Source organism: Orycteropus afer, unplaced genomic scaffold (genome assembly GCF_000298275.1).
Source record: "Orycteropus afer afer isolate SDZICR_OR568_19922 unplaced genomic scaffold, OryAfe1.0 scaffold00367, whole genome shotgun sequence".
NCBI lineage: Eukaryota > Metazoa > Chordata > Mammalia > Tubulidentata > Orycteropodidae > Orycteropus > Orycteropus afer.
In genome coordinates, this window is record NW_006921954.1 from 1,620,460 (window position 1) to 1,635,252 (window position 14,793).

At 42.2% G+C, this 14,793-nt stretch overlaps 1 protein-coding gene across 1 annotated transcript in view; it reads left to right on the forward strand.

Moving 5' to 3' along the window:
* JADE1 (jade family PHD finger 1) overlaps positions 1-14,793 on the forward strand; it is a 63,186-nt gene that overhangs the window by 35,386 nt on the left and 13,007 nt on the right. Inside the window, exons 3-8 of the mRNA XM_042782553.1 lie at positions 693-778; positions 3,776-3,933; positions 6,051-6,241; positions 9,371-9,582; positions 12,322-12,489; positions 13,710-13,826. Of these exons, the coding sequence (XP_042638487.1) occupies positions 693-778; positions 3,776-3,933; positions 6,051-6,241; positions 9,371-9,582; positions 12,322-12,489; positions 13,710-13,826 (932 nt within the window). The remainder of the gene's footprint in view (positions 1-692; positions 779-3,775; positions 3,934-6,050; positions 6,242-9,370; positions 9,583-12,321; positions 12,490-13,709; positions 13,827-14,793) is intronic.

The window sequence follows — 14,793 nt, forward strand, 5'->3', positions numbered from 1 at the left end:
TAAGCACAAGCCCGCCCGGGCTTACCTAGCTCCCGGAGACCCGGTCCCTTTTGGGAGGGTAACAAGGGAAAGTGTTCAGTGCAGATCAGTGAGTAAGCACAAGCCCGCCTTGTTTCAGTACCTATGTTTAAACTGCCCCTTGGCTGATCGCTCTTCTCTTTGGAGTAGCCACTTTTAAAAGGTTATTTGGCCATAACACTTTAGGCTGACTCCACCACAAGTCTGAGGTTCCCTGTTCTAGGGAATGCAAATTGCTTTTATGTGTTGAAGGTGGGTTGGGATTTAGCATAATGATCCTAGCATTTAGAAGGCTTAATGAAAAGTCAGTAAAATGATTTCTGGTTTGTATTTACCAAAATGAGAGATTAAACTGCTTATGAAGTGCAGGCTTACAGATGAAGGTTCCACCAGCAGTAGCCTTATTGTCCTTTCTCTTCATGTGTGCTGTACCTAGGACATAGCGTTACTGAACCGTGAACAGAGCTGAGAGCTTGTTGGGCCTGCTTTGGGAGATGACTGTTTAAACAATAAGTGAGTGTGGAGAAGTTCTACCAGAGAGAAGGCTTGGACATCACTTGTTCAGCACTGAGAAGAGCCTGAATGAATTTGGATAAAAACAAAACAGGGCCATGTGAACACTCAGTGATCTGTGCAGTGTTTAATTGTTTCTGTTTGGATATTTGTCTCTGTAGGCCTGTCAACTACTTGGTCCCAGAATTCCAGATCCCAGCACAGGAGAAGCTCATGTTCCAGACATGAAGATCGAAAGCCTTCGGAGGTATTTCCTAAGTGCTTGTGTGACTGCGTGTAATGTGTGTGCGTGCATGAGCATATACTACTGACATACTCACCTGGCTGATAGACATCTATCCTTGCACTCTTGGGTAAGATACTGAACCTTTTGCTGCCTTGGTTTCCAGATCTGTAAGATGGGGGGATAACACAGGTATATACCTCATAGGAGTCTTGTGAGGAGTAAGTGGGTTAACACATACAGGTTAATACACACAAAGCATGCAGATAATTCCTGGCATATAAAAAGTGCTTGGTAAATGTTAGCTATTATTAATTATATTTTTTTCTCCTTTTCTGTTCCATCTTCACTGGCTCCCAACAACCCTCTGCCTAGGAGATCAGCGAGTTCCGCTGCTGCCAGTCACTGCCAGCCTCAAGTTAGTTTTAGCCATGCATTTGTGGCTTATTTGGCAACAACCCAATATTGTTCTGGGAGTTTTGTTTTGGGGATTATGCTTTAGGCTTTTCCCCCTTCTTTCCTAATTTGTTTCTCATCTTACATACCCCTCCTGTTCCACCACATTTTGTTACTGTTATTTATTTACCTCTCTCCACTTCCCTTTCTCTCTCTCAATTGTTTTTAAGTGCACTTCTCTTTGCTGGCCTTTGTTGATTGATCCTGAGATTGTTCTCTTTGAAAACCTTTGCTGGGTCCTGAGGATTTAAATCAGTGAAGAAAATGAATTTATTTTATTTTTCAAGCAAGCAGGTTATGGGTTTTGTTAAACCACTTGGTCTTGTGCTGCCACTTAGCTGAATGCCTTCAAAGACAGCCTCCTTCTGTAATGGTGGGGCTGGGGCAGACCTTACATGGTTCTGAGATGGTGATGGGAGGCCAAGAGGGTGCTGTGTTGAGGAATGAGTGATCATTTAGCTGTGGAAAAGCATCCTCTGAGGAGGCAGGCTACATCCTTTAGAATTATAGAAAACTATCCAGGAGACACACAAACATTAGATCAGATGTTCACAGGAAGGTGGCCTTGTTGTCACCTTGATTTATTCTAGGCCTTTTGTCCTTTTGAACCTTCCTTTTTTCTGGCATTGGAATGTCTCTGCTTCTTTTTTTTATTTCTTCTGTATGCCCCTGCCACCCTTCCATGCCTGCCTTGCCCCTGACATGTTTCTGAATTCAGTCCCCAGTTAACATTACTTCATACTTAAAGCACTAATGTTGAACTCTGCCAAACCTTTGGGACCTACGGGTCTACTTGAGGGCATCTGTTTGAATTTGTGACCAATCTTTCATTTGTGCCTTTGAGTAAAGGATTGGGGCTGGGTGTGTGCCTTTTCTCATCTCTTTGCTTCAGTTTGATTTTCCTTCTTTGGCAGATTCCTTTTCTTATTTATTTATTTAATTTTAAAACTTAGCTGGAATATCTTTTTAACTGATTTGCTTATTGAAGATATAGACCTATGACTTAGGTTTTAAAAGAGTTTTTGTCTGTGTGGACTGTGAAAGGATGACTGTGAAGTTAAAGTGGGCACCTGCTTCAGGGAGCCTAATCCTATTCATTACTTTATGAAGGTAGATGGCCAGGCTCTTGCTTGTCCTTGGTACTTTAGAAATGTGGAGTGGTGTGCTGGCAAACAGCCAGTGTCAGAAATGGCAGGCTAGAGAAACCACCTTTTTATTCAGACACTGCCTCAGATTTTATTATGGTGAAGTTTTTCAAAGTGATCACTACCTTGAAAAGCCACTAGGAAAAACAAATATGGACCTATTAGCAGGCATATAATGTGAATGGTGCTTAGCAGCACAAGAAAGAACTCCCTGTCCTGAGAAAAGAGAGTTCAGCATTGTGACTTGTGTAAACAGAGAATGTAGCTTACAGATGCAGGCTCACTCTGTGCCAAACACAACTTTTGGCCAGTGCGAATGCCAAGGTCAGAGCTTCCTCATGTAGCCCTCAGACATGAGTGGGCTGAGGACAGGCTGGAGAGGGAGCTGGGTGTGCAGCCGGCTGTGGACGGGGCTGTGCTCGCCCGAGTCTGCCTCTGCTTGGGCCTTGTTTTCCATGGATGCCACAGGCTGATGAGTCTGCAGAGGGGCAGACACGGGGAGGGCTGCCTTTCCTGTGGTTTTCTTCTTTGGCCTCAGATGAGGAATTGAGTAGCTCTCTTGGCAGAGGGGTACGTTTGAGTCTTGTGGATTTGTCTTATTTTATGGCAGGGGTGGGGAGAGGGGAGTGGCATCTTTTCCTTTCCTTTTTTTTTTTTTTTTTTAACCATCTCTTCTCCCCACAAATACCACTTCCCATATTGGAGTTATGCCACTGAAGGTGTGTAAACAAGACATTCTTTGCTATACTGCCCTCTGACTTGCCCCTCCAGCCATCTGTTATTACTTCTCTCCCAGACTTTTTCCAGGCTGGTACTTTTGCCTGGCACTAGCCAACTAGAACCTTGACCTCCCCAGCAGTTTGCCATCAGCCCTGGTGCCCCGGGAGGCAGGAGGTGGGTGGTGGAAATTTGAGTGAGTGTTGAACTGAGCAAAATATAGAAGAAGCACTGGTGGTTATAGAAGGTTTTGGCTTGACGTTGTTATATGGTTAGTGGCGTTTTATTTTTATTTTTAGCATTTACCAAATGAGCACCTTTGAGTGAAATGTCTTCCTTTGAAGATTTTCAGGTTTGTATTTTCAGTAGTCCTCTTGGTAACTTGAGAGTTCTTAGAAGTTTTTCAGAGAAGGAACTCTAGGTAGGTTTTGTTTTTGTAGTTGTTGTTGGTGGTCTTATTGTAGACCCTGCTCTGTCTTGTTGACTGAGGGAATGAGAGGGCAGTGATCTGTTGGTGCCACCCTTGAGCCTTAGTAAGGTAAAAGGCATGTCAGGCTAAGTGTTTTCCTGTAATAGATTAGACGAGTTTTATGTTGATACAGTGACCTTGTTACATGGCAGCACCATGGTTACCCTGCAGCTGCCAATGCCCTGATAAGAATGTAAATACCAAATGTCAGTGTCCCTTTCTCTCCCTTTCCAGGTGTTTAGGACAGACCTGATCACCGCTATGAAGTTGCATGACTCCTACCAGCTGAACCCGGATGAGTACTATGTGTTGGCAGATCCGTGGAGGCAGGAGTGGGAGAAAGGGGTCCAGGTGCCAGTGAGCCCCGGGACCATCCCTCAGCCTGTGGCCAGGTAGAAAATATCCCGAGGAAAGAGGTGCTGGCTCTCCCCTCCTTTCTTTTCTTTCCTAACAGCCAGGGTAGATAAATTGTTCCTGAGAAGACCAATTTTTGAGTTAGCAGGAAAATAATATGAGGTCACAAGTGGAAATAGAAATAACAGGAGAAACACACCTCAGGCTCAAAGGTAGTGATTTTTGAGGGCCATGGACCTCTGAACGTAGCTTTATAGCTATCTTGGGAAAGTGCTACTCTCTTAAGAGGGCATGTTCTAAGACACTCTGGAAAGGGACTGGCTGGGGAAGGGAAAACTGGATGCTCACATGGCTGCTTTCTCTTCTTGTACTTGCCTCTTCGCCCTGATCATTCATAATCTAGAGAGGGGTTTTACTGGAGAAGTGTCTGGGAACCAAGAAGGGCAGCTTCTCAGCTTCTGTAGTGGTTGACTCCACCTTTGGAGCAACACAGATTACGCGGCAAGGGGGATTGTAGAGGAGAAATTTATTTGGTGAGTTTTCTTATGGATGGGTTTTTTACCAATTGTTTTTGAAGTGTTTCCTCTGGATTTACTTACAAGTCACTTGACCCATTAACATTCTCTGAAAGACGGGTACTCATTGATGCCCCTCATAACATGGCTGGATCCGGTTTGCTCATTTCTTCACTGCTGTGTTGTCACCTGTCTGTTTTCTAAAGTGGTTTCTCTTACCATTGCTGGGTATGGACTGAATTTACTTCTCCTCCCTCACTCCTTTTGTGTCTCTTCAGGCATTTGAGATGATTGATTTTGATAGTTGTCATTTTACTGGGGAATTCTATCCAGTGGCTAGATAAGAAAGATGTCCATATCTCACTACAGTCCATCATTAATATGCAGGCTTAAATGATAAATCAGAAGCGCCTAGGATGGCCTCCACAGGTTAGAATCATCAGCAGAGAGCTTTTTAACTAGACTCTGCAGGATGAACAAGTGTATTTTTACCTTAGAGGCTGTATCTGAGCTATAGCACCAGCTTTTTCAGCATTCGCAGCACTGATGCAGAAATTACTTGCTCAGTCATTTAGTCATTTAGGAGCCTAGGAAAAAAGGCCTAAGAATTTGCACAATTCATGGAAGTTTTGAGCTGAAGCTCTGCCCTTGGCTGAGTAGGAGAAATCAATTTCTAGTTTGCCCATTTCAGAGTAGTTTAGCTAAAATCATTCTGTTATTATAAGAGTGATGGGAATACTGTGACAAAGTATTTGGGCAGCTTGTTGGTGTTAACATAGTTTGTTGCAACACATAGATGTGGAGGAACTTTGTTAGCATGTGGGCCTCTGATTCTTAGGACGAGGGCTCTTCAGTCTAAGTAGAGAGATATTTGAACTTGTCATGTGCTATCATTGGTTTTGAGTGCAATGAGGTGGGAAGTACTTCTCTGGGTGATAGCAGGCTGTGGGTGAGCACAGCATTTGAAGGAGAGCATGTGCCTGTCCATGAATGTGCTCTACTTCTGTGACTGTCTGATTCTTGGATTTCTTAGTAATGGCCAAGACTTGATTTTCTTTCCCTCTTTATTTTTAAGATCAGTATTGACAGGGTTCTTCTGCAGTTCCCTACTGCCCTGCTGCATATGGCCCTGCTTGTGGCTCATGTGGCTGCTCTAGCCTCTTTGGATGTTCTCTTCAGAGCTTGGTGTTGTTGGATCGTCTGGTTCTAACAGCCTGCAACAGAGATAGGCAGGCCTGACTAATGGAAAGTGACTTAATGGGTAGCCCTTGACACTTGGGGGTCAGTGTTTTTTGGTGTTGCCAGCAGGCCAGAGAAACCACTGCCTTAGAGAATGTACGGCATGGTGGTGTCCTAAGAAACTAAGAGGCAGAGCAGCTGGGTTTGAAGACTTTTGCCATGTTATGACTTGTATTTATTTCCATATTAAGTGGCTTTAACTTCTAGTTAGAGTTTTATTAACAGTGACATTAAGGCTTTAAACTTATGTCTTTTATTAATCTGGGTTACTCCTATGGTGGTTTTTGGGTGACGACATGGGTTTTTGAGGTTTGAAGTAGGAAACTGCACCTGGGGCCTTCTCACAAATTTCCTTTTATGTGGCATAAAGGGTAACCTGGCTGCCCTATGTTCTTGTGAAGTAGGGTCGTGTCTGAAGAGAAGTCCCTCATGTTCATCAGGCCTAAGAAATACATTGTCTCGTCGGGCTCTGAACCTCCAGAGTTGGGCTACGTGGATATCCGAACACTGGCTGACAGTGTGTGTCGTTATGACCTCAATGACATGGATGCTGCGTGGCTGGAACTGACCAATGAAGAATTTAAAGAGATGGGTAAGAGACTATGTATTTTATTATGTAATGCAGCATTTCACAAAAGAGGTATATATTAAAAAAGAAAAACAACAATCAAACCTGTTGCCAATTCAAGGAGACCCATGTGTTACAGAATAGAACTGTGCTCTCTAGAGTTTTCTTGGCTGTAATTTTTATGGAAGCAGATCACCAGGCCTTTCTTCTGTGGCACCCCTGCATGGGTTCGAACCATACATCTTTCTCAAACCATTTGCAAAACCCAGGGACCTATTTAGGCATGTAGGTGAATAGTAAAATCTCCCCTTTGCTAGGTGAAGCTAACTCCATCATAGCTTCAGTTAGTCTTAGAAGGAGCTCTTTTTTAGATACCAGCTTGTTTGAAGATGGCATATGTGTTCAGATGGACTCAAAGCCTGCATGTGGCTCAGCAGACAAGAGTGCTGGGACTGAGGCAGGATGTCTTCTTTGGATCTGGGATGGAAGCAGGACTCCGAGTGGCCCAGATGCCATGAACTTCGATGGACTGATTTAATCACTCATTCATTGACCTTGGGGAACTGCCATCCAGAGAAATTAAGTGAATTCTCCTAGGTCACAGAAGAGTCAGGCCACACAATTTCCTACTCTAATGTTTTGTTTTTTTCCTACGATACCACTTAAATTTTCTTCTTCAGCTGTGACCTGTCATTTCTCAAAATGAACTCCACTCTAGCCAAGCTCACTCTTTTCCAAACTCATTACTTGTGTTTCACTTCAGTAATTTTCCTGAAGTCCTCTTCCAAACCTGGAGTGCTTTTTCTACTCACCTGCTTATCTCTGTCTTGGCTTTCCTTCAGGGAAGCTTTACCTTAGCTGAGTACTCTGTCCATCACAGTCTGTTTTCTGTAAGTGATTCATATTTTTGTACATAGAAGTTGGAGCTTCTGTACCTCAATTACTTGCATCTCACTATGTCGAGACCAGAATAGCACATAAGTCTCATATTACAGGCCACTTCTAAGTGCTAAAGGTTGCCTTGAGTGTTGTAACAAGAATGACTATGAAGTCAAGTCTGGGCTCGGGGTGAGAGACTGTGAGTATTAATTAGCATTGTGTGTCGTGGGCCCAGGGTGATGAAGTGGTGGTACAGGCTAGTATTTGCAATCTATAAAACACTGTTGCCTTGGACTCCACCTTTTAATGACCCCCATGTATGTCAGAGCAGAACTGTGCTCTGTAAGGTTTTCAGTGGCTGATTTTTCAGAAGTAGATTGCCAGACCTTTCTTCTTAGGTGGCTCTGAATGGACTCAAATTTCTAAACTTTTGGTTAGCAATGGAGCCCATTAGTTATTTGTACTACTCAGGGCTCCATATACAATTTGTTGTGTACTGTCAAATCGATTCCAACACATACTGTCCCTATATGACAGAGTAGAACTGCCCCATAGGGTTTCCTAGGCTGTATCTTTGTGGAAGTAGATTGCCAGGTCTTTCTCCCATAGAGCCACTGGTGGGTTCAAACTGCCAACCTTTTGGTTAGCAGCACTCAGTGTAGCACATAGTAAGTACTTGGTGATAAATTCTCCAGCCCTGAAAGGCCAAGACTGTGTCATTTCTTTATATCATCCATGGAGTCTAGCCCAGGGTCTGCAATCTGATAGATGCTTTTTGTTGTCTTGCCATGATGCTTCTTGACCAGTTGAGGGAATAACAGTGGTCCCAAATGTAGACTGAGCCGAGTGTTGTCATCTTCATAGGTTATAAGTTTTACTTTGTAAGCAGCTTCCTAAAGACTAGTGTAATGTAGTTGACTGGCTCTAGGTGTCCTGTGTTAAGTCAGAGGATACAGCCAAGATACTTGGGGCATTTGTGAATGGTTTTAAAAATAAGTACTATGCTAACTCATCAGGTTTAAAAATATTGCTAAATATTATAGTGGAAGAAATTATGCAACTGTACACCTAATAACTTAAACACATGCTTGAAGACTTTTGTCTTACGTGTTAGTGGTCTTTTTTCAATTGTTTGAAAAAAAAAAAAAAAAAAAAGTTATAGGGCATTGTGTTACCTTTTCAGAGCCAGTGGTGTTCTCAAAACTGAGGGAGAAATTGGGATGAAAGTGCCAAGCCTTGCAGATACTGTCTCATAATTGCAAGAGAGTTTGAGATGGTTGGTGGGTGGCTTTTTTGAATATGTTTAGGGCTCATCTCATGGTGTTGGCCCTAATATGTTTTAATTTCTAAGAACTTGAGGAGTTAATGTGACAGCTTTGAAATTCGTGATAAGGCTTAAAGGATGTTGTTGGCTTTAAGGCCATATCCATTGTTGTTGCTTTTTAAATGTCCTATTTGAGCATTTTTTAATAACTTGTTATCCCCTCTGCACAAGTATTTTCATTGTAGGGAACTTGGAAAATATTCATAAATAGAAAAAAACATAAAAGTCTTAGGATTCTGCTTACTAGCTATAACCACAATAACCACTTGAAATTTATTTTGATCACTGTTGCAAAAAATTGTATTTGATTCACAATAAACTGTCTCCTTTGCTTCAGACATTTCCATGCATCTGATTAACTATGCATTGCAACTTGGTAGAATTGAGAGAGTAAAGAGGGATAAGCCAGTTAACAACATCCAAGGGCTCACATTGAATTCTGTTTTGAGAGCACTGTTTTAAGTACCATGAGAGGAATGTTTTTATGTTGAAAAGAAAAAAGAACGAAAGAACAAAACCATAATACGTGGTTTGGTTTTGGAGTCACTTACATGTTAGTCATTATGTGCAATAATTACAGTAAAGTGACAATTAATTGTATATGTCCTTAATATCCTAGAGCCATTTTGGGATTTCTTTTACTTTTCTATTGATTGTACCATACCTTTAGTGCCTAACCATAGGAACAAACTGTTGTATGGAAAACGGTTTCTGCCTTTTAATATGCAGATCATTCCTTGGATGGTCTGAGAGACGTTTGATGGAAAGTAGTTGTGGTACCCAGGGATGGATTGATTTATAATATTATTTGTGTATTATAAAATTATTTATTTATAAGTGTAAATAAATTGCCATGTGTTGGAGCTGACTTGATGGCAGCTAGCAACATTTATTGTAATATTTATTAATATGGGTATATTAAAATGGGTTTTGTGGTACTTTTCCTTCAGGAATGCCTGAATTAGATGAATACACCATGGAAAGGGTCCTGGAAGAATTTGAACAGCGATGCTATGACAATATGAACCATGCTATTGAGACTGAAGAAGGATTGGGGATTGAATATGATGAAGATGTTGTGTGTGATGTTTGCCAGTCGCCCGATGGTGAGGACGGCAACGAGATGGTGTTCTGTGACAAATGCAACATCTGTGTGCACCAGGTATGCAGGGAGCGTGGCTCAGAGACCACCCGGGGTTGTGAGCCCATTTGCCAGTGGGGAGTGTAAGGATTCTTTCTCCTAATGGGGTCCGTTTTTCCACTCTCCTTGGTGATTTAAAGAAATGTGCTTTTTCAACAAAATCTCCCTGTACCAAATAGCTTTTTATAAGTATTATTTACAGTATTTCTTGCTGCTTTTACTGTGGTAATCTGTGGAAATCTTCCTTCTTCATTGAGTGTTTTTCTTCTGTCTATAGAAGTCAGGTTTATTGAAAAAGAATACATTAGTCCCCTCTGTCCTTTTGTGACACCTTGAGTTTAGGCATTAAGAACACTGGGGAAAAAATCCCTTGAACAGAGAGGTAAGAGGCCCCTTTTCTTGAAGGTCGTTAACTGTCCTTAATGCTGTGTGTAGAAAGCTAAATCCTTTGACTTCAGTAAGTATGGGCCCTAGGCAATTTAAAAAGTTTGTGCCTGCTCAGTCTTTTACTGCTTTTATTTATTTTTTAATGCAATAATGAAGTAATTTGGATATGTGTGGAGTCACAGGTCTACAGTTCACTCCTCTGATTTAAAAGGCTATTCTGAGGTACTTTCTTTGAGTTCACCTATTGATGCTGAGATTTAAAAAGACTTAAAAGAGACCTGTGTGGATAGTTGCTTAGGTGACCTTTTGGGAAGTTTGACTCAGTTGACACTCTTATCATCTTCCTTATAAACATGTCTACCTGTTGGGCTTTCTTCTAACTGAAGACTCCCAGTTGAGCCATTTTCCCAGTTCCTCTTGAGGAAGAGACTTGAGACCATAATCTCTTGCTTTAGTCATGTTGTAGCCCATCGAAGCTCTGAGTTTTCAGACTTTGAGGTTTCCTTAGGATAATGGAGAATGGCTTTAGTGGTTTTATTGTGACACTATCATGGTGACTACCACTGATGCTCTTTTTTGTCACTGGATGAGTATTTACTTGGATGACTTTTCAGTCTTTTTCCAGCCATTTAATGTATGTTTTTATTTTTTCTGGTGAAAACTTTTATTTGAAGAAAAGGATGCTTCTACTAAAAACTTGAAAACTGCTAGTCAAACCCCCTATTTTATATGATAGTTGGGGTGAAGGCTATTTGGGTCACACAGTAGGTTAGTAACAGTTGGAATTGGAACTCAGGGGCTCTGGATATACCCTCCCCTGTTCTTCCTGCCATACTACATTGTTTTTTTTCTTTTTTTCCCCTTAACATTCACTTCATTTTTCTTCTGAGAAGTTCTTTGTGGCTTGTCTTTATGGCATCCTTTAGTTAATCTTTTTAATTAGCTTAGAACTGCTTTTCTAGTTTTTATTTTAATTTTCAAATGTGACTTCCTCTAGACTGCCTGTGCACTGATACAGGTAATATACAGCCACTTTTCCTATCTGAAACCTTTAATAGTGGCATGTAGTTCCATTCAGAGTTTTGTTTTCCAGTAAATGTGTGTTGACAGTGGCTCATTCATGGCATCAGCTTTGCCTCCTAAGCGCCAGTCTTAGGGTTACTTCATTTCACTCAGCTCTCATCCTTGTGGTTTCCTGCGCGTCTTGGATATTCAGGTTGCTGTGCTTTTTCTGTCTGGAGAATTGGAGCTATGTTACTGTGACTCTCAACTTCCTGACTTTCAGTTCATATAAGGACAAAGTTCTGTGCAGTTTGATTTTTAAAAGGCTCTGAATGTGCTTCTGGTACCATGGTGGTTTTGTTACTTCACTTATTTAACATGTTTAGCCTTTTTTCTCTTTAAGCCATCAAAGTTACTTGAGTTATAAAAGCCTTGATTTCTGTAGTTTTTGCCTCTTGGTGTAATTTGCCATCATGTGCAAAACAGGCTTTGTTTTAAGTGTCAGCTAAAGAGACCAAATTCTGTCTAGAGTGCCTCATCTGTGTTCACTGCAGAGTTCTATGATCTAGATAGTAGAGTTCACTTAGCCTAGGGAATAGAGAAGCTCGTTTGTTTCCATTTCCATTGCCTGTCTTAATGGTTTTGGGAGGGTTTTCTCAAATGCTTTGCACTCTTCCACCACTCATGCACTTTGTGCTCCCCCCGCCCCCACCTCCATCAGTCAAACAGAGACTAGTAGCTTCCTCCCACTTAGTCCTATAGAGTGTTTTGAGGATTTACTGCCCAGTATTTGGAAACAAGGTATATATAGGTGGGTTTCTGTAGCAACACATTAGAGCAGATTTTTGGTAGACCTTTCTCTCCCCAAGTTCTCAGGTGTTATAAAACAAAGCAAAAAACTAAACCTGTTGCCATCAAGTTGACTGACTCATGGTGGCCCTGTGAGTGTCGGAGTGGAACTGTAGTCCACAGGGTGTTCAGTAGCTGTAATCTTTCAGAAGTAGATTCCTAGGCCTTTCCTCAGAGGTGCCTCTCTGAATGGGTTCAAACCACCAGCTTTTCGGTTAGTAGCCAAGAACAAATCATTTGCACTCCCCAAAGACCTGTTTTCAGGAACACTCTCTGCTAAATAAATATGTATTGTGTCTTTAAATCTGACACGCCTTTTCACACTCCCCTCCTGGGCGTTACTATCAGACTGCCTGACATTTTTCCTGGAGGGGAGAGGGTCATAGCTAGGTAGACGTGGGGTACCTCTACTTTGGTGATGGTTGTGTTAAAATCTGTGTAGGTGTTTTCAAATAAGTAGAAATAATTGGAAAAATAAATCGTTTCTCTGTTTTCCTTGGGGGATGTGTTGTGGTGTCACAGGCCTGTTATGGAATCCTCAAGGTGCCAGAGGGCAGTTGGCTGTGCCGGACATGTGCCCTGGGCGTTCAGCCAAAGTGTTTGCTGTGTCCCAAGAAAGGTGGAGCAATGAAACCTACCCGTAGTGGAACCAAATGGGTCCACGTCAGCTGTGCTCTGTGGATCCCTGAGGTAGGTGTGGGTCTTACTAGTACCCTGGGTCAGGAGGTTGGAGCTTCTAACTGGATTTGGGGGGGGTTATGGGGAACCATTCATAAATGTAGTCGATGAATAAAAAGACATCTTTTATTTGCTGCCTATTTCTTTTTCTGTTCAACTGAATCTGAAACATACTATCATATTGTCATGGTATATAAATCTGTGGAAACGTTTACTGGGAGCAGCAGTGAGCTGGACTCTAGGTTAGTGGTGTTCAGCTTCAGGTATCAGTACAGGTAACCTTCCCCTTCCTGAAACACTCCAGGAGCAGATCAGGCTCTTTCCCTAAGAATCAGCTGGAAATCTTTGTGTCTTGAGAGCCTTATAGGTGGTACCACCGTGGTTAGGTCACATGTTTGTGATTTTTATGTAAATTCTTAACTTAGCTTTAGCCTTTTAAATTTCAGGTCTGGTATAATTCATTTCAAGTCCCAGACCTTGACTAATTTAATTTACCTGGCTTACTCTGAGAATATCATTTGTGATTCATATTTCAGCATTTTTTGGTGTATGATTTTGCTGCATTTTCCCTCCTGAGGAAAATGACATGGGGAAGGTTTGGATTGAGGCTGAGAAGAGGCAGCCATGATTTGAGTCTTGGAACCAGTCTCATGATTTGGCATTGACACGGTGCAGTTCAGTGACGTGGGCCCAGTGCAGAAACCACATCTCATTATTCTTGGTAGTTTCCCACTTTGAATGCAGTAATGTTTTCTGACTGACAAGAATGGCTCTCTTTAGTGAGCAAGATGTTAAAAATATGTTTACTTCATTGTTGACAACCTCTTTAAGTCTATTTAAGATTGTATTTTTAGTCTTGACCGCTTCCTGTGGGCCAGAAGTTATGGTAGATTGTACTGTCTTGATACATAAGAGTCTTTGCCACTCAGATGAGGAGTGAAATTTGGTTATTTGGGTGTTCCCACAAATGAGGATGCTTGGCATTGGACAGATTTCCTGGGTCCATGAGGGCATGGGGTACTGGGAGTGTGTTCTATGCTCTAGTGCTCTTGTCTCAGAGTGGGGCCCTTGGTGGTCTGTTCTGACGATTTGCTTGTTCTTGCAGAGTTAGTGTCCAGTGACACTTGTGTGGTAGGAGGGGTGCAGGAAGGTAATGGATTTTTAAGTTTTTACTTTCCATTTTCAGCTTCTGTCTGACAGCTCCTTTGTCTCTCTCTTTCTTGGACCTGTAGGTGAGCATTGGCAGCCCTGAAAAGATGGAACCCATCACCAAGGTCTCGCATATCCCCAGCAGCCGGTGGGCACTTGTGTGCAGCCTCTGCAATGAGAAGTTTGGGGCCTCCATACAGGTAATTAGTGCATAAGAATGGCTTCCTTTTCCTCCCCTGTGTTGTGGGGAGTAGGACAAGGGAGGGCTCTGTGAACTGTTTGGAGGGTGTGGAGTTGGGACTAGAATCCGGATTAGAGTCTGGCAGCCTTTCCGCAGTTCCATAGGGCAGACTCCAACCTGGTGCAAACATCTTTAGTTGGCTGATTACGTACAGTGTAACCAGAGCCAAAGCTGTAACAATCACGGGTAGACCCACATCCTGAGGCTTCTCATTCCCCTGCCTGTAGGTGTGTTCATGCCCTTAGGACACACCTGCTGGTAATCAGCTTGGCATGCCAATGCTTTTACTTTGTTAAAACACAAATTCCTTCTTGGAGCTATGACTGGATAGAAGGGCAGATACAAGGTACTACAGTTAAGTGTTATGTGAACACAATCTGGATATCTGATTCTTTATGGCACTGTATGTGAGAGAGAGAGAGAGTGAGCTTCTGTGTAAAAACGTTGCATGCATTTTCTGTGTCTACATTCAGATGCTTAGGAAGTTGTGAGGCACAGATGGAATTGAAGAGGGAATGTAGATGGCTTGCTGTCTAATTTTTCATGTTGTCTAAAACTCTACCTGAGAAGTTAAAGTCTGGGCCTCATCTTATTGCTACCTAGACAGACAGTCATGATTTTTTGAGAAGCCTGAAATGCTGCTTACCAGAGTCTCCAAATGTTGTGTGTTACTCACATTGACTTTATAGGCTGAGATTAGCCCTTCCCCTGGGAGGTACCAGTGCAGAGTGGTGTGCTGGTTTCCTTGTCATGTTGTGAGAGCAGAGCAACTGTGTTGGGCAGCTTCTCTCTTGATGCAGAAAACAAACAGCTAAACTCAATGAACACAAACTCGGTGAGCATAGTCAAATTGCCAGTCGTGGGCTTTAAAGAAATGACCTCATTTGGCAAGCTCAATTTGTGCTCTGGCAGATAAATACTTCTTT